We start from the raw sequence: 20,611 nt of genomic DNA on the forward strand, positions 1-20,611 counted from the left end.
ATAGCTACACAGAAACATCACACCCTCCTGAGTTAGTCTCTGAGTCAGGGAGCTAACTTCAACTTAAGATTCATCTTTCATTTATTCTACACAGTTGAAATGAGAATTTATGCTTAGAAGTGGAATCTGCATGCTCATAAAACAATTTGAGGACGTTTATTTTTTTGATAATACAGTGGTGAAATGCTAAGACAAAACAGGTTTGTGATTTAATGGAATAAATCTGATAATTACACAATGAAAAAAATCAACACAAGAAAGAATGATGTATTTGAGAACATTTTTAATAAATAATGTGACAAAAATTACTTTTCTGATTATTGAATTTTCAGTATGCAAAATTATGGCTAAAAATAAGAGGTTTCTTACATGAACATAATGAAAACATTAATCACATGGATTGTTCCCTTAGTACTGCACACCCTTTCTATGGGACTTTTTCAAATTACCTAAATGAACACACTTAGTTTTTGGTGAATACCAGCCTTTTTTGTGGTTCAGTTTTGTTTGGCTTTGTGGGGTCAAGTCTGATAACTACATATGACTAAAGGTTCATATTGTTTTCTCCGAATAGCACCAATTATAAAGTCAATTAAATTCATATAATGTCAAAAGAACATAGAAATCTACAGTCAGAGAGTATCACTTGGCAATTCCAAGTAGGAATACCTCTGATTAGCTTCTAAGGAAATCTTACAAGATTCAACATTGGCCACAACAAACTTAACACTTTTTTTTCTTAAAGTCCAGGAAAAATTAGAACCATTTGGTTCACAGCCCACAATAAAGTCTGTACATAACTTCACCAGCTGTCATCATTCAAATATTGCAAATACAAACACAGAGCATTAAAAAAAAAGGTTAAAAACACTTCTCAACAGTTTCTTCAATAAGACAAAAAAGGTTAATAGTTACAATGGTTTACAAATAAAGTTTAGTGATTGTGCTTTTAAAACCAAAAAAAAAAAAAAAAAAGATTAAAAACAGTGCATTACAAAAACAAAAATCAAACAAACTTCCTTAAGTGGCACTTCTGAAAGTTGAACTGACACTACCAGAAGAAATTTTAGGCCAGTTAAGATAGGGATGTCCTTACTCAATTGGTCATTAAAAACATCCACTTGTTTGTAATATGCATTTGTAGTTGCTTTTTGATTGAAAAATAGAACAAGATTTTTGCTAGGTTTACTTCTGACAATGACTAGATAACCAGAGGTCCAACTGGCTTAGCCCTACTCATCCAAAAGTACATTTCCAAGAATATATTTCAGTGATTGAAATGAAGACAAAATTAAGTACCACCAGGAGTTGCAAAGAGTATATATTTACAATGCTTCTATCCCATTCAAATCATCTGCAGTTCTGTATTTGATATATTTTTAGTTAATCCTAGCAATAGGTGATATGAAAGACTGATTTTAAAATCATGTAAAATGAAGTATGCTTTAATTGGCATTAGCAGTTGGTCACAGAACTATTATATTTTGAGAGCCCTTAGCATGAGGTTGATTAATCACCTTTGTATTTTTGATCAATTTTTTGCTATAAATTCGCTTGACATATAAGCAGTGCAATGTCATATCTCAGGGTCAAAATGCAAAAGAATTGGTCTGTTCTTTTTTGCTGGCTGATGGCTGAAGTAAGCAGCCAAGACACTTCCCTTGCTGGAAGTCAAGTGTAACGGTTGCAACAGCAAGGGGGGAGAGGAAGGTTCCTCAAGGGTTATGCAATCAATCAGCAACAATAAAAACCCAAGACATTTTTAAAAAGTGGTATCCCAATAGAAGGAATAAAAATGACAATTTGTACATTCTGATTGCACTGAACACTTCATCTGGCATTGTGTGTCGTCAGACGTGAGGCATCTTGAGTGACGATTTCACATTAATATCACAAGCCTCTCTGGTTATCTTCAGCTTTCAGTTTCCTATAAGAGATGAATTTTTGTTCAATTCAAAAACAAAGCCAAAGGTAATTGTCTTATGCTTATTTATATTCATTGACTGTGTATTTCTTTATTTGTTGGCATGTGTTGCAGTGTTCATCACAGCTAATTCATTTCTCAAATTTAATTGGTCTTTATTGCAAATTCAACGATCCTGAAATAAGTACCAACTTGTTCTGTGCCATACCTGGATGTCACAGGTCAGGGCACAGGGTTCCGGACAAGGAACAGGGTTCTAATTTTCCACTTCTCCCCAGTGCTATCTCTTCATTTTAATTCTGCATATCATTTTTAAATACTAGGTTTAATAGCAAAGATATTTCAGCCCCTTTGCCTGCAAAAGTTCTTCTATTTAAAAGGCAAAAAAAGCCTTTAAAAAGTAATAGTCTGGCACGAGAGTTTTTCTTATTTCAAACAACAAAATTTCAACATGAGATGCATATGGTACTCAATTACACACAATTTCTTAACATTCCATCTTACATTTTAAAGTAAGACTCTCAAACTCATTTAGCATCTACTTGAGATTTAACATTTATAAAGAAAGAAATTTGACTTTGAGTTACTTTTTAATAGCTAGAGAAAGCATACTAAATTTCAAAGAGAAGGGACTTTTAAACATGACTTCCAACTATATCTTAAATAATATTCCTAGATTACAAAGAAGGGAAGAGGAATTTATTTGACTTAGACAGAGTTCCTCTTCTGGCCCGCTCCTTTCCAAAACAGTGAAGGTATAAAAGAGTAGGAAGGTAAGCCAAACTAAGCCTGGTGACAGACACAAGATGCTAAACACTTGTATCATACTAGCTGTCGCCTCATTGAGATTTCAGATAATATAATGAATTATACCATCTCAGACCAAATTCTTTCCCAACTTGTGTTCTGTCATATATGTTTTATATATGGAAATAAGTGAAAGAATATGAATCTGAGGTCTGTGAGGATATCACTCTTAGCATTTAGAATTATGAAATACATTCGAGAAAAATTCTTCAATTCACAGAACTTCAGGTGCCAACATGGCAGGCATTAGGATACAGAACGTTTGTGATAAAATAGTTGAATGTCTATATGCTGACAGGTGTTCTTAATGTCGAGGGCTGGCATTACGACTGTAGTCTAAAGTTTTAAAATGGGGTAAATGATGCATACCTCTAATTCTTCATTATTATCATCTCCTCTTTCATATCCCCCAAGTACTTGCATTTCTGCCATGTTCCTCCGACCTACATTCGCCTGCTCTCTTTGTCGGCTTCCTGATCCTCGTGATGACATCGAGCTTGAGGAACTGGGATCTCTGGGGTTGTTTGATGTAGGGAAAGTCGGTCTACAGTACGGTAGAATATCCTCTGTGTAAAGAAATACAACAAGAACACATGAACAATATGCTACACTTTTACCTTACAAAGTGTCACTCTTGTCTCTATGCAATCCCAGATGGCCAAGCAAGACTGATTCTGAGGCGTAAGTACAAACACTACAAGCAGAATAACATGGACTGCCTTTTGAAAATGAAAATAACAAGCCTTATTTTCTATGCATCACTTAGGGATTTGGATTGGCTCTACTCATAAGTCAATGCCCATCCCAAACTTACCTGGGACCAAGGCCAGTAAAGGAGACAAGTCAAATGTGGAGTCAATTGACTTCCAATTCTTTTATTCAGCATGTGAACTCAGCTAGTTTAGACCCCCCCCCCCCGACCAAAATGATAGTTGAATATGTGCTTAAAGGAGCTGTGACACGTACAAAGACAAGACAGTGAGATCACTGTGTAGGCAAGGTGCTCTTATGAGGAGTTAGGAGGAAAAAGAAATTTCCCAATCATGTGGTAAGCTTGAGGTCAGACTTTCAGTATCCAGACCAACCTAAATGTATTTGCACCATTGAACTCTGGATCCCAGAAGGTGACTGTTTGGGCAGAAGCGTCACCCAGCCCCCGACATCCATGTATCCAAAGTGTCTATAATGGTCAAGTGGAAACACCATTTCCAGCCCCCTCCCCAATCTCTCACTAAACCCTGCTGCATCTCAGAAAGCCCACCAAATGATGGCCTCTCCCCCAGAGATGTTCAAGACTACTCCCACTGGGTACTTCAACTGCCCTCCAGAAAACAGATGCGTAGTTTTCCAGTCTTCCTTTCCCATCTCCTCTCTGGAGGGCTGGAAAATCATCCAAGAGTGTCTTATCCATTAAACCTGGGCTTTTTCTAATTTGGTTCAATTTGGTCTGATCTGGTGGAGAGGCTTATTGGGGCATAGAAACTTTTCAGTGATTTCAAATAATAAGGCACTGTGGTGCTTTGAATGAGAGTGTCCCCAACAGTATCAAATATTGGAATGCTTGGTACCCTGTGGGGGTAGAACTGTTTGGGATGGATTAGAAGGTGTGGCCTTGTTAGAGGAGGTGTGATATTGGAAATGAGATGTGAGGTTTCAAAAGGCCCCGCCATTTTGTTCTTTCTTATGTATGTGATGTAAGCTCTCAGCTACTGCTCCAGCACCAATCCTGCCTGCTTGCTGCCATTATTGTCCTGAACTTACCCTCTGAAATATAAGGCCCCAGTAAATGGTTTCTCCTATTAATTGCCTTGATCATGGTATCTCTTCACAGCAATAGAAAAGTAACTAAAATAGCACACTAGAAAATTATTTCCTGAATTTCTATCTCCTTGCAACTTTAAGTTTCCTGATGTGAAATCATTTAATTGCTCACTTTTCCTCCATAGCCTTTCTATACTCTGGACATAAATCCATTAAAAACAAAACAAAAACCTTTCACACATTCCCTTCATTCACCTCTGGACCTTCATCTCTCCATTTTTTTTTTCTTTCTTGTGGTTTTTGAGACAGGGTTCCTCTGTGTGGCCCTTGCTATTCTGAAACTTGCTCCATAGACCAGGACTCTGCCTCCTGGGTTTAAAGGCGTGTGCCACCACACTGGGCCACCTCTGCATATTTATGATCTAGTCAAATGTTCCTTCGGTTTCGCATACTCTTCTCAATGCACCATAGATGCTGGCTTTCAAACATGAACAGTTTACTTCTGACCTCATCTGAAGCCTATCCATATTCTGAGACACTCAGCTTAGATGTCACTTCTACAGTAAAGACCTCTGGATCTTTCGTGACATTATTTTGCCCATCGCGCCAACTGTCCTCATTCTGGACTTCCTGGTGTTACAGCATGGTGAAGTCAGGGGGGACATAAAAAGTGTTTGTTTTTGGCTTAGTCTTCAAGACATGCTTGTTGGCACAGGCTGGGCAATGTGGAGGACGTAATGGTCCAGTGACAATGTCCTTAGGGAAGTCATGGATACCTAATATCTTAAGATATCTATGAATTATAACATCTACATTCTCTCTCTCTCTCTCTCTCTCTCTCTCTCTCCCCTCTGTAAGTATGAGCACATGTATGTGTGAGCACAAACTTTTTGAGGTCAAAGTTGATGCTTATAGACATCTGAAGACTTATTACTGTAAATATAGCACAATGAGCATTTGATATGTGTAGGGATAAATCAACTGGAGAGGTAAATGTCAGCACAAAGGATCAGACCTTCAAGTTCAGAAAAGCACTTTCCTTAATTAAAAATATCCATTCATTACATATGCAAATCAAGGTGCCTCTTTCATTAAATAAATAATGCAAATTGAATCAAGAAGGTGAAAATTACAGCAATGCTTAGCAATGATAATTTAATGATATACACATGTGAGGTTATGGTTCAAAAAAATCTGGAAAATCAAAGCATAATAACTGGATCAGCTAAATGCATTTCAGGGGCTAGGTGTCCTTATTTCTAGATTAACAGTTTCTGACTTAGTTCTAAAGATAGAAATAATTTTATAATGTAACAGCTACTGAGTACATTTCTACAGATTGATTTACACTCCTTCTCCTCCTTGCCTGACTCCGTCGCACCAGGATCTTTGTAGCCCTGCAGTTTTCTCCTAAAGAACCCCTCCTTCTTTGGAATTTGCTCATGATCACAAAAGTGGTCATACTTTCCGGACAGTCATGAAGTCTATAACTGACATCACAGTCTTTGGTGTATGAATCACTACTTGGAACACAGGGCCAGGAGTCAAAAGTTTAGTGCTAGATCAGCTTGGCTTAATGGCCAGAGATAAGCTAATAAGTTTTCGGAGCTGATCTCCCCGAGGATGCTGTGGTCAGACTGAGAGTGTCTATGTGAAAGGCACAGCTCTGGAGTTGCACTTGATGCCTGAGCTCATGTTTGCAGCACGAGTCTCACTTTGGTCCCAGAATACGCTTCTTGTTGCAAGGAAGTTGGTGAACCCACAAAGCAACTAGCTGATTACAAATCTTACTAAGATATATACTAATAAAATAGAGTAAAAATCCAAGTACATTTTTTATTCTTAATTCTTCCATCGCTCCCTTCTGTCCCCTCCATCATTCTTTTACCCTTTTCTTTATTCTTTTTTTTTGTTTTTCAAGACAGGGTTTCTTTGTGTAGCCTCTACCTCCTGAGTGCTGGGATTAAAGGTATCTATCACCACCACCACCCAGTTTTTTCTTTATTTTTTTATCTTTTTAAAAAATCTCTTTCTCTCGCACTGACTTTTTGCCATATATATGTGTGTGTGTATGTATTATATATATTTTATACATATATATACATATATGTCTGTATATATATATATATATATACATATAAACATATAAAATGATGTCAATTCCTATCCTAAATCATTTCACATTTCCACCAATTTGATCCTCTTGACGAATTCCATGCAAGTCTTTGCATCCTAACCTTCTGAGAAGAATTCCTGCTCATCACCTCCTGTTCAAGTGTGAAATGTCTCACAGGTTCCTGTTCGAAAGGTTCCCCATTGGCAGTGCTGTTTGGGGAGGCAGTGGAGCCCACAAGACTGGGCCAAGTTGGTAGAAGAGTTATATCAGTTGAGCTGGTGGTGTGTACCTGTAACTATTCTATGTGCTCCTGGTTCCTGCTCGGCTCCTCCCTCCACACCAGCATCCCTACCACTGTACCCTTCTGCCATGTGCTCTCTGCAAATGTGAGCCAAACCAAATCTTTCATCCCAGAAGAGATTTGATCAGATAGTCTGGTCACAGAGAGATGGAAGTGACTAATAAGCATCCCTTTCAAAGTTTCTATTTCCTCTTCAGTTCTCCAAAGTCTGGTTTCTCTTCTGACTATTGCAGTCAAGAATAATCATCATAGATGACACATTCCAAAAGTTTCCTTTATAAATAAGACTATGTCAAACTTTCACCTTGTAATGTTTCATATTTCTTTATGGGGGGAGGGGGGAATCTGGTCATGGGTTATATACACATGCAGCCACGTCTATCGTTTTTGCCACTTTCTCGTCTGTGATGTGCATGGTTTACATGTGTGTGGATACATACATGTGTATATGTTTGTGTGTGTGTGCATGGTTTACATGGGTTTAGATGCATACATGTGTATATGTTTGTGTATTCATTCACATGAATGTTTGAGACTGATATCGAGAATCCTCTTCCTTCACTCTTTGATCTCATTTATGGAGGGAGTGTTTCTTGGTGAAACTCAGAGCTTGCTGATGGCTACATTTGCTATATAGCTTGCTCTTAAGATTCCCCGCCTCCGCCTTCCAAAGCGAGAATTATAGGAGGACAGACATGTCCGTCCTGCATTTATCACTGGTTCTGGGGATCTGAATTCAGGTCCTCACGCTTCCAAAGTAAGAGCTTTAATTGCTCTTTAATTTCCCTAGTCCCTTTCTTATATTTCTTACCTGCTTTCTTTCTAGGTGTTTGTGTGTGTGTGTGTGTATGATGCTAACATTGAAATCGAGACTCTGTTGGTAAGTACTCTACCATGCACCTATTTTTAATCCTACTGTCATTATGTTGGTCTTTTTCAAGCATGACATTGAAAGTTCATGGGTATGTTTTTCTCTTTACATCTTTGTGTCTTAGAAGTAGGCATCCTAGTCATTTGGATCCTACTATTCAGCATCCTCTTCTGGGATGTTTCTTCAGCTTTAGGTGAAGGGCTTTAGGTTTAGGGCTCGCTGAAGATATATCAACTGGGGTAGTCCTACCCAGCTGTAATACTTACAAATCACCAACTAACCCAGCAAGATATCCCCTGTGGTACAAGAGAGGGACTTTGGCCTTTGGTGTAACCAATAGCTGTTTAATTGGACTTAAAACTCGTGTGATGGGAGAAAATTCCTACCTGGTACTGTAAACCTAGCCAACTGTCTGTAGCTGGGGAGGATAGAGACCTGAGAAAAGAATCTACTGCTGCTATTCTCTAAAGCTAATGCAATTTTAATCCATATTCCAAATAATCTTCCTTGTATGCACAGAGAAGTAGTGCTCTCATCTCTAGTTAAGATGCACCCTTTTCCTAGAGATGGAGACTACCTCAGATCCTCTGGGTGACATGCAGAGAATAGAATACTACTTTTCATGTCTTAGCTATCACAATTGCTCTGTCTTCAGGGAGGACACTTTCAGCATGCTTTGTAGAATGCGGATTCTCTTCTGTTCCTAGAATAATCATGGCATGTGGGACATTTTCACAGAAACTGAGCTGCGCTCCTCTCTCTAGTCTCACATTCCCTAAACAGCTAGTTTGAGCTTTGGGAAATGTTCACATAGCAGACGTAATCCATGTGCCACAAAATAGGGTTTGCTTTGTTCTCTCTCCTGGAGAGCTGATTCATAAACATCTGCCGTACATCGCTGCTGACATTTAAACTTTATAATTCATACAGTTGTTATCTCAGCCCTGCATGCTCTAAAACCCAGTCCTACTCCAATCCTTTCTCCTGACCGTTTAATCCAGTTTTCTCATTCTTAATGACTTTTTTTTTGTGTGTGTGTGTCTATGTTATTGCCAGCTTCTAAGTCATAAAAAAGTATCTTCTTCGTGACATCTAGGCATTTCTCTTGTTTCAATTTGGTGAGTACAACTGATGCACAAGGCCTCACAGTTATGGTCCAAATAACTCCCCCTTAGGTCCTTGGACTTCCCACAGGGCAGGGAACCCTTACTGCTCTCTGGAGAGGGAGGGGGAGGGGAGTGGGGGAAGGGGGAGGGAAATGGGAGGCGGGGAGGAGGCAGAAATATTTAATAATAATAATAATAATAATAATAATAATAAAAGAGAAAAAATAACTCTCCCTTTTGACTGAATTGTTTCAACTTATATTCTGTGGTGGAATATTCCTTTACACCGCGTGAAGATTTGTTATTGTGATTGGTTTAATAGAAAAGCTAAATGGCCAATAGCTAGGCAGGATTTTCGATGCAGAGAGAATGCGAAGGGCAGAGAGGCCACCAGCCAGATGCAGAGGAAACATGACATGTAGAAGCTGGGATAACAAGCTATGAGCCGTGTGGCTACATGGAAATGAATAGAAATGGGTTAATGTAAGCTATAAGAGCTACTTAGAAACAAGCCTAAGCTATAGGCTGAGCTCTCACAATTAATAATAAGTCTTCGTGTGGTTATATGGGAGCTGACTGGTGGGACAGAGAAAGACCTGCTACGGTATTTTAACATTTTATTGGTTGTGTAGTTAAGTATGTGCCTACCTCTGGCATGCCCATATTGGCTATTTTTGCATTTCCTTGATGTTATTTTAACCCATTTTACATTTTATACCTAGATTATTACTGTAATATCACACCAACTATTTCAGCCTCCCCCTTTACTATCCTGGGCTGGTAGTTAGTCTTCTAAGCCACACATCATATTACATCACTTCTTACTTAAAAGTCTTTGTCTATAAAGTAAAGTTAGCATACCGAGAAACACAATTCACTTTGGCATTTTCAGCCATATGTGTCCTCATACTTTGTTTGAATTCACCTTCTTCCCCGTCATCCTTCACCTGCCTCTGATCAGTGGGTCATTCCCTCAGTCCCCCAAAATAGTCCCTTTCTGCATCTCACGTCACATGGACTCTATTACCTCTCTTCCTCAGCCCCCTCAAAATGGCTTCCCGTAGCCTCTATAGTATATCTAAAACTCTTTCTTAGGGTACCCTTGCCTTTTCCAATTTAATCACATTTCTAGATTTGTCTTTATTTATCCCCGATCCTGATATCCTGGAAACCATTTATCATCCTTTATTTTCATGCTTTCTTTCTTGACATCCTTCCTTTACTGACTCCTGCAGTCTCCTTGTTTACTCTGCTGAAATCAGGTTTTCCCTTAAAATCTAATGAAAGAATAAAATTCAATTCACGTGGCTTCTCTTCAAACAAGCTGTGTGATGTCATGTGTTGGAATCAATTGTATTAAATAAGCTGAGCACATTCCCACCCCGCTGTTAGAGAAGTCTTAATCATATTCTTTTCATATAGCCACAAAAAGCCTACGCACGCATCTTGAAAGCTTATAGAATTCTGTGGTCGTCTGCTGTTTGGAAAATCAGTACCTTGGACGAGGTGCGACTTTGCTGGAGGAAGGTCTCGCTTCGCAGCCTTGTTCCCCCGTCCTTTCCCGTCATTTTGCTGTTCCTGTGCTTCTCTGGGGTCACCTGGATTTGTTCGCAGGTCAGGGACTTGTCGTCCATCCAGTGCTTCTCTCCCCTTGTAACTCCCTCCTCCTTTTCTGTCTGATGATCTGTCTGTTCTTGCTTCTATAGAAGCGAGTTTTGGCACCATTACAGGTCGAACCTCAAGCTGTGCCTTGGACTGGACAGTGGGCGATTTTATAGCAGGTGGTGGCACTGGAGGGGGTGGAAGATCTAAAAGGAATATTTTAAATGTGTCAGATCTCGCATGTCTAATTTCTTCAAAACTAGATTTATCATTGGAGATACATTCAGTTTTGAAATACTGTACTTTACATGGACTAGAGAAATTAAAGATAACAAAAATGAAGACTGATAACTTAAAATTTATCATCCAAGCATGGAAAAACTGAATGATAGAGTCAGGATTTGATTTGAAGACCACTACTATAGGGCTAGCTATTCTGTGCAAAATTTTCCAGACTCCAATCCAGCACAGCTTCCTATTTGAGCTCAGCATACTTTCACAGGTCCTAGATGAATATTCTCTTACATCTTTAGGCAACTTCTTCAAATTGATTGAAGCTGGCACTTACGTTTTAATTGCCATCGCTAAGCTGGCCTTTTTATTTGTACATAAAAAGTTCCACATAGATTTTTTTTTTATTATTTTCAAGGCAGGGTTTCTCTATAGTTTTTGGTGCCTGTCCCGGAACTAGATCTTGCAGACCAGGCTGGCCTCCAACGCACGGAGATCCACCTGCCTCTGCCTCCCGAGTGTTGGGATTAAAGGCATGCACCACCACTGCCAGGCTCCACATAGATATTTAACTTATTTTCTGATATCGAAGATGTCTACTAGCAGACCAAAGACTAATGACTTTAGATTCTTAATCTCTACTGCTCTTTTCTGTCATTTCATTTGGTCACACATATCTACAGTCCAATCAAGGCTCTCTTCACCCTGTACCCAGATATTTTAAACCAGATAATTTCTGGCAAAAATATAGGCTAATTTCTTGTTTTATATGTACACCTACAGCTCACAATTACATTTCAAGAAATTTTTTTTACATTTTACACCATATTAGCTTGAATTCTTTACTTCATAAATGTGTTTCAAAATGAAAGCATGCGTATAGTTTAATATCTATTAAATGCATTTTTCTTAGGCAAATCTGCAATTCATAAAAATAATTCTTAGAAAAATTCCATGAATGAAGAGAAATATATCTGAATAACTTTTGGTAAGTTAACAAAATGTGAACAAGTTTTCAGGGACTTGCCTGTGATGTGAAGGATGTTATAACGGTCAATATATGCAAAGATAGGGGATGAAATATTATGGTGGAATGTTTAAAAGAGAGCAAAGATTACATCTGAGAGATTAAGGATTAATTAAAAATCTGTAATCTCATGAAAAAGATTTAGTTTACTTTTATTTCTGTACATGTTTGGCTGCATGTATGTGTGAGCATCACATGCATGCCTGGAGGCCAAGGTATCCTTGGAGGCCAAAAAGGGTGTTGAATCACCTGGATCTGGAGTTATAAATTGTTTCAAGCTGCGATGTGGGTGATGAGAAAAGAACCTAGGTCCTCTGCAAGCACAGCAAATACTCTTAACCTCTCAGCCATCTTTCCAGTTTCTCTTTGTGTAACCTTACAATGCCTTCTACTTTTATAGAACCTCCAGCTAAGAAAACACCCCTCACATAAACTAAAATACAAGAACACATACGTAGGTAATTCTGCCAGTGTGGCAGAAATGTGCTAGCCAGATTCAATGCTCTATTTATGTAACTGCTTAAAGTCTCAAGACCCTGCAATTAATGATAAATCAAGTCAAAATAACATCATTCTAAAGAGGATGGTGAATAATTTATGAAAAGTAGGACCGGAGAAATATAGATTTGGTTTTTAAATCAAATATGCAAATGTATTGGGAAGGTTGAGAAGCGGGGGAGGAAAGAGTCTATTAGAAGGTCCTAGAAATGTACTTTAACTCCACAAGACTTCAGCTGATAAATATTCATATATTTTAATCCTATCTTCCGTCTGGGTTAAACTTGAAGCTAGCAAATGCAAAATAAATAAATAATCAGCCCTTTTAGTAGGACTGGAGGATGCGGACTCTGCTTCACAGGCAAGTGTTCCCTGGGTGTTATGAAACCTTATATTTACTTACAGGGCAAGAGATGGCTACGACGTTGAAGAGGCTGTCTGGTGGGCTCTTGTACTGAGAATTATGCCCTTGCCAAACACTACACTGAGAGTCACAACCCCCACTATCTAAGAATGTGATTGTATTTGGCATCATTTGAGAAGCAATAAAATTAAAACGAGCTTGCTAGATGGGGTCTAATCTAGTAGAACTAATATAAAAAGAGTTTAGAGAACAATCACAGACTAAGGGGTAACAGTGAGACGACACAGGATGAGCACCTCCAAAGATGCAGCCCTGCTCACAACTCAGTCCTGGACTTTCCCCTCCAGAGCTCTGAGGAAATGCATGTGCATCGCTTTAACTGTAAAGTCCGTGGTACTGTTTAGTGACAAGTCACACAGGTGGACGAGCTAAGTGGGATCCTCAAAATCTATACGGACTCCGAATAAAGTCCTGTTAATTCATTTGAATGCTTTAGAAAACAACTGAGGAAATTGAAATTCGAGTGATATTTACAAAGCAAAGATGCTATAAACTGAAGAAGGTTATCTATTTTGAACAGTGCTCTCATAACTGATATAGAGTAACTAGACTCACCCATCCCAGTCAATACTGCACTTGTTGAAAAGGCAAAAAATAATAAAATAAAAATATTACAAACTCCTCTATACTTTACAAATATGCTTATCAGATTTCAACAAAAGACATCTCAATTTTTTTCTCCCACCCACCAATATTATAAAACTGTAAAAAAAAAAAAAAAAAAAAAAAAAAAAAAAAAAAAAAAAAAAAAAACCTGTATTTCTTCCTGGGATTCTCCAGAATATGATCTGCAGATTTAAAAAAAAAATTCTTTTATTTTATGTGCATTGGTGTTTCGCCTGCACGTTTGTCTGTATGAGAGAGAGTCAGATCCCCTGATACTAGAGTTATAGATACTTGTGAGTTGCCATTTGGGGGGCTGAGAATTGAACCTGTGTCCTCTGGAAGGGCAATCAGTGGTCTTAACCTCTGAGCCATCTCTTCAGATGTATTTTCTAAATGCAGTATAGTAATATAATAATTTGATAGAATTGTTTTCTGAGAAAAATTACTTTTGTCTCTGTTTCATAGCTACTATCAGGAATATACACAGGCCCTTTAATCCCAGCTCTCAGGTTGCAGAGGCAGGCAGATCTCTGTGAGTTCAAGGCCAGCCTGGGCTACAGAGCGAATTCCAGGACAGGCTCCAAAGCTACACAGAGAAACCCTGTCTCGAAAAACCAAAACAAACAAACAAATGAAAAGGGAATATACAGATTGTGTAAGGGTATAGATCGAGAGAGAGAGAGAGAGAGAGAGAGAGAGAGAGAGAGAGAGAGCACAAAGCCTTGGATTTGAGTGCCAGAATTATAAAGAGTGTGTGTGTCTGTGTGTGTGTGTGAGAGAGAGAGAGAGAGAGAGAGAGAGAGAGAAAATGTGATAGTTTTTATTTCTTTTGTTTGGTGCATTAAGAAAGATCTTAATTGTATGGTTTTTAAATGATTAATGCACATTTTAGGAGTATAAATAACATGTAGCTTTTTCAATGAATTTTTCAGAAATGAGTTGAAGAAACACTCTAGTAATCATAACTGAAGAATGGATGGTTCCCTATGTTGAACGAAAGATAAAACTATAATTCAAAACCAGAGTTACTCATTTCTCCATTACGTCATTTCACAAGCTACAGATAACTATTAGCTTCTGCATTAGAGGAAGCACTGACAATTTACGTGAACCCTTTCGTGAGTTGAGCTATTCCAAATCCAAGTAATATTTCACATTAATTTACACACGTTTCAATATAGTCCTTTGGTATTCCTGAAATTAAACAAAAAAATAATTTGGGTGATTTGTCATTCTGTTTAATGCTTTTTATTCGAGAGTTAGTTACTATTCGTATTTGGTTTTCAAATACATCAAAACAAGTCCTGGAGACTGCAGGACACAAACACAGCTAACAATTCTCAAGAACCGCATCTCTGATGCCTGTTAATCCAGCAAACTTTCACTATTTAAAGCATTTTTGGAGGCCTTACTCCATGCCAAACTTCTCTATAAATACATATAAATGCGAGGTAGAAAGATCTACACAAAGTTTAAGGCCAGAATTTTCCATATGTGTTCAATTTAGATGTGTTTACATCTCGGTTTGCCATTTGACTGGTCTTCCAGGGAAGAGTCCTGCCTTCTAGATAATAAACATTGATAAAACAGCAATAAAACTTGTAAAATGCCATTACAGGGGTCCCATAAATGTAAGATCGCCTGTATAGTTTGAGGATTTACACCTAGTGTTTGTCCCTTCACGGAGGCAAACATGTGCAGAGCCACTGTAATAACCCTTCAGAATCAGATAATATTCTGACAGCTCACTTTTGCTGACAAAAGAGTCCTGGGCAGGAGCCAGGAGGCCCAGGTGCACCGTGTGATGCCAGTATTTAATGCGATCTAATATCAGATGGATGCTAGTGCGAGAAATACTCAGAATAAACTCCAGATAATAGCATGGACAACCACCCTTAGCAAAATTGCTTGCGCTCACCATGCTGTGAGCGTTGTATTACATTTTCCTGTCAAGTGGCAAGACTCACAGGGAAAAGGACCTCCCAAAGAACCCCTCCCCATAACCTTGGATAAGGATCTATAATATTAAGCTTTCATATGATAATAGCAAATGAAGGCTTTTATGAAAAATTGCTGACTGGTCAGGAAAGGCCTAATCAGATTGTGGCTGTAGACACCCAGGAGGTGGAGAAACTGCCTGTGACACCCTTCTCCCCCCCACCCCTTTAGCAAACTCAGAAAACTTGACAAGATGGGGGAGTCCGAGAGAATTTATCTTACATGAATTTCCAATAAAGCTCGAGGGGCTGTTTTATAAAATGAGAAGGTGCTGGTGGTTTAATAAATGCTGGGCCACCTGAGGCACTTTCATTAAAGGCTCTCTCTAGACAACATCACAATGCTTGCATTCTCCGCCTCTGCCCCCTTGAGATTACAAGTGTTCCCTCTTCAGCGAGAGTTCACATTGCATGTGACAATCTGAAGAAAAGGATTTGAGGTGCCTTTGGGTGCCCATACTAACGATAATATCACTATGGTTGCAAAAAATTATCCCAGCACATATAATGCCCTTTGTTTAACTGCAAATTTTATTTTGAAAAGCTAAATGAAGAAAATGGACATATTCTAGAGGTTTGCTGAGTGGATCTGGCAAAGGTTAATCCTACATTTTGACATTAGCTAGAACCACAGCCATGGTGTGAAACTATAAAACCAACTTTTAATTTCTAAAGCAGCTGTTTAGAAAGCTGCCAAGGCAGTTGACAAGATGCGGAAGGATTCCACTCCAGTAAGTAATATAAGGTTGCTGTTAGGGAATGTCAATGTGATCGCTAATGTCAGTGAACATATCCACTAGCCACAGAGGAGAAGGGGAATGACGAGCCTCACAGAGGCTTCTGTCCATTTCAGGGGACCTACCATCTGTGTAGGCTTCTCTGCGCAGATGTCCTGGCTGGTGTTTCTGTTTCTTGGCGGGTCTGGCTTTCTGGATGACAGCAGCGCTCATGTTGCTGTCTGTAGACACGGGGCTTGTGGGCCTAGGGCACTGAGAGCCATGGAAATGGCGGCGGCCTGAGGAGGGAAGCCAGAGGCAGGCTCATCAGTGAATTCCAGTGTCGCAGAAACAGCCAAAGCAAAACATCCAAGCTGGGAACAATTCCTAATTTTAAAACATACTTCACACCCACCAAATGAGCTGTCCCCTCTATGTGTGCTGACTGCAGAAAATACCCTGAAAGCACTGTTAGGCTTCTGCGTTTTGTAAAAACCATAGGACTTTTATTCTGCTTCAATTCCCCATCGTCTTTACATAAGGAAAACACTATGATTACTTTTTTCAGCTATCATCACTAAAATGTTCTTAAGAGTGTTATTATTTCCTCACATCATATATTCAATGACTGTTGCTTTTTCAAGAGGAAGAACTGGATTCCTTAACAAATTCATGTTGTAAAATGCACTGCCTTAATTATACCCTTATTTCAATTAAGTCTGTCTAGGCCATTCTTTGGAGGTAGAACCCCGATAGCACTCTTGGGCATTCTCTTAGTAAGCGAGTGCTCTGAAATCCATCTAGCTTACATATGTAGTTCCTAACCCAATGTCCTTCCATGCTTTTTCTGCTTCAGGATATTTGTCAATCCTCACTATTCAGTGGCCCCTCCAAGACTCCAGTGTGTGAATGTTGGTTATTTTTGGAGCAACCACATACATTGCCAGGTCATCCTGCAAACTTAACCTACAAAGCAGACATGGCTCATTTCAGTGTCATCAATGTCCCTTAGAGAGATGACATACTATAACAGGCACAATGTGGTCCATCGAAAAAGGCAATGGAAGGCTGCCAGTGCTGTGCTGACCTACAGTATTTGCCTTCAAGAAACTCCACCCACAAATCTACTGCCTCCTACTGAACCACAAGAAACTTCAGACCAACTCGGAAATCAGACGCATCCTCCGGCTAGAAACGAGGGAAGCCACATCTGTTGAAACCAACACATTTAAAAGTGCTAACTGAGGCACATTAAATAATGGACATTAATGCAGCCAAGTGAGAAGCAATGTGATTGGGTTATCCATTCATATTAACTCGAAGTCACATGATAAGTACCCCCATTTCCTGAGAAGAATATTGTAATAGGCAGAGGCCAGTGCATGTTTGGTTCATTATAATTATGAGCCAAATGAAACCAGAACTGCCACTAAATTACAATACAATAAAATATTAAACCCAACTATCTTTAGCTATGATGGAGACTATTACAATTAAAGCTACATATCCATGAAAACAGAGAATTAGAGCTGAGATGGAAACCATTATTCATTCTATTGTATAAGGCCATCTACTGCTCAAAGACCCTGAGGCAGAAGGTCGTTTACAGATGAATTTTCAACATTATTCCTATGTTTCGTTGACTTAATGAGCTGAAACGTGCCATTAAAACAATCTGAAAATAGTGGTTTGAGATGCTTAATTTCATGTACTTATTTTTTTACAGAAGATTAAGAACTATGGTAAAACATATATATAATTAGATTTTATTTATTTATTTATAAAGTTAATTAGGTTTGCATATATTACTACATTTAGCTGCTACTGGGAAAAATAATATTCAGTTGAATTTTTTAAAACATAGGCCTGAAGTGAGTAGATATTTTGTGATAATGTGTTGATAAATATTAGACATCTTTTTCCGCACAATGAATAATATATGTGGTTTTGTACTTTAAGTAAAACATCAATGAATATATTCCATACTAATAAAAAGTAATGACCAGTACACTATCTCAATAGAGCAAAAGATGCTACCAATATGACAGTCACTAAAGTATGAAAATTAAAACAACAGGCAACAGTTATTGACTTGTAATGATCTTTTCTTTTCCTGAAATATGTTCATTTCCTTTTGATTATATTGTTTTCCTCAACTATTTGTGTTTTCTTGGTTACCAGAAATGTTGAAATACAGACACAGTACACACACACATACACACACACACAATACACACACACATCCATGCAGAATACACATATACAAGAGCACACATACAAACACATTCATGCACAATACACAAACACACACAGATACATACAAATACACTCATACACAACACAAACACACACCTGCACACACACACATGCACACACACAAACACATCCATGCACAATATACACATACACAAGCAAACACATACACACATACATACTGATTCTACATAAAGACCATATAGTACTTTTAAAATTTCAGTTATTTTCCTTCTTATGCTGTTCCCTCTCTAAGTAAGAACTGAGAAGAATTAAGTAAAAATGATCTAAAAATAAGTGCATTCATTATACTAGGCTATAACAATGATGGGGGAAAGGGAAAAGTAATATGCATTTATATTAACTTGCTCTTTCAACTACTAGTAATAATATGAAATATTTATGCCTTAAGATGTATGCACATTTCAAATATCTGTCCAGTTTAATTGATAAGAGGCCTTATGGTTTCAGTCTGTGATATCCTTCCACAGACTTCCATATCGAGTGCAGGTTCCTGGGCTGGTACTTCTGCTCTGGGGACCATGGTACGTTTATAAACTAGGACCTGCCTGGCAGATGTAGGTCGTTAGGAACCAGGCTTTGAAGGTGAGACCCGTTGCTGGGCCTAGCAGGATTCTCAGCCCCATTTGTCCTGCAGTGAAGGAAGTCACAGAAACCAGCGCCTATCAGTAACCGAGCCTGTCTGTCCTGCAGTGTGAGCAGCCACAGAAACCAGTGCCTCCCAGGAACTGAGCCTGTCTGTCCTGCCTTCCTCCTGGGAAGGGCGCACCCAGCTTATACCTGGAGTCAAAGTATCACTCTTCCTTCCAATGGTGCTTCCCTCAGGAACTGTGATCATAGGTAGGTAACCTCAACATGGTAATGTAGAGGTTAAGGAGCCATTTCCCAAAGGTTTGAGTGCTCCAACTGGTTATTTCCTTATTTCTCTTGCAGAAGTGCTAATTAAATAGAACTATCAAAATGAATTTCATTTTAGTGACTTTCTGCATAAAATCTATTTATGCTACGTACATAGTAGCATGAAGTTCATTTTACTGAATGTATTTAAACCTTAGAGATAATTTGTCAATTTCCTAAAACATATTTGTATACATGGAGAAATATATGTATACCTTTGTTATAATTATCATAACTGACAGTATAGTCAGTTTCTTCTCTATCAGCTCATACAGAGTTTATGAAATAAAAGTTAATCCACTATTTTAAAAGTCTTAGTAACAACAATGAAATAATCAAACCAAGTCATATTTTTGAATGTTGCTTTCTGTGGGCACTAAAAAAAAAAAAGAGAGAAAAAAAATGGAGAATTTTTTTTCACACAGGACACATGATGGGGACAATGTCAGCAACAAAGACACGCATCTCTTGGTAAAGGGTGTGCAGGACTCACCAGCAGCATCCTGCATTTGGCGTCGAGCGACTTTCAGGCCAGCATACTCTGCCGCTGCAGCGACGGCCTGGGCAAAGTCAGCGTCAGTGAAAAAGGAGCCATCAGATGAACTGACACTGGAGCGCCCGCTGGAAATGTTGTCCTCTTCAGAGGCTGAGCCCCAGCCATTGATCATGGACCCAGTGACAGAGCTCTCAAGGTCCCCAACACTGGATGCTGGGGTCTGCTCAAGCCCACGTAACAAAAGCCTTCTAGTTTGCATTTTGGCAACTTCCATGTCAGCTTCGTCTTCCTCCTCTTCTGGGGCATCCGTATCCATATCTGAGACGAGGGGTCCCGAAATGTAGCCGTAAGTATGAGGTGGGGAAATTGGCCGAGGTGGTGGAGGAGGACTCACGGGCTGCCGTCTGTGGGAAGATGGAGAGGAACAGCTCAGGTCACCACCACTGAAGACCCAAAACACCGAATAATGAACCCGGAAGCTGAAGTTCACCGTGGCTAGCGGTAGCCCTCCTCGCATTTTAGTCTCTCTTCCTGTCACTGGCATAAAATACTCTGACAAAAAGAATGTCAGGGAGAGGAGGCGCATTCTGACTCACAGCTACAGTCCAGCATCACAGAGAAGTCAGGGTATTAGGGGCTTGCGGCAGTTGGCGACACAGTAACAAAGCAGGAAGGTGAGGGCAATGGATACTGCCGGCCTAGCTGCTTTTCTTTATTTTTACGGTCCAGGGTAACATCCATGGAATGGCAACACCCATAGTTGGCGAGGTGTTCCACCCCAATTAGTGCAATCAAGATACCCTTCCTTCCCAACAACAGACCAGGTGTTCCAGGTGTTTCTAATTTCTGTACATTGACACTGTCACAGATGGTCTATTATTTATTCAAGTCAAAATAAAGATATTCAGTTCTCTAAATCTCATGTTCATTCATTTAACTATGTTCACTTAAAAAAAG

The 20,611-nt window shown here is 39.0% G+C and overlaps 1 protein-coding gene across 9 annotated transcripts in view; it reads right to left on the bottom strand.

Moving 5' to 3' along the window:
- Positions 1 to 263: 263 nt before the first annotated feature.
- Robo1 (roundabout guidance receptor 1) overlaps positions 264 to 20,611 on the bottom strand; it is a 374,498-nt gene continuing 354,150 nt past the window's right edge. For all 9 annotated transcript variants that reach the window (XM_038345986.1, XM_038345985.1, XM_038345990.1 and 6 more), the window contains 5 exons: positions 19,652 to 20,058; positions 16,134 to 16,286; positions 10,383 to 10,694; positions 3,101 to 3,297; positions 264 to 1,927 (listed from right to left, as the gene is read on the bottom strand). In XM_038345986.1, coding sequence (XP_038201914.1) covers positions 1,913 to 1,927; positions 3,101 to 3,297; positions 10,383 to 10,694; positions 16,134 to 16,286; positions 19,652 to 20,058 — 1,084 coding nt within the window. In that variant the 3' untranslated portion in view covers positions 264 to 1,912. The remainder of the gene's footprint in view (positions 1,928 to 3,100; positions 3,298 to 10,382; positions 10,695 to 16,133; positions 16,287 to 19,651; positions 20,059 to 20,611) is intronic.

This window comes from Arvicola amphibius, chromosome 10 (assembly GCF_903992535.2).
Source record: "Arvicola amphibius chromosome 10, mArvAmp1.2, whole genome shotgun sequence".
Classification (NCBI taxonomy): Eukaryota; Metazoa; Chordata; class Mammalia; order Rodentia; family Cricetidae; genus Arvicola; species Arvicola amphibius.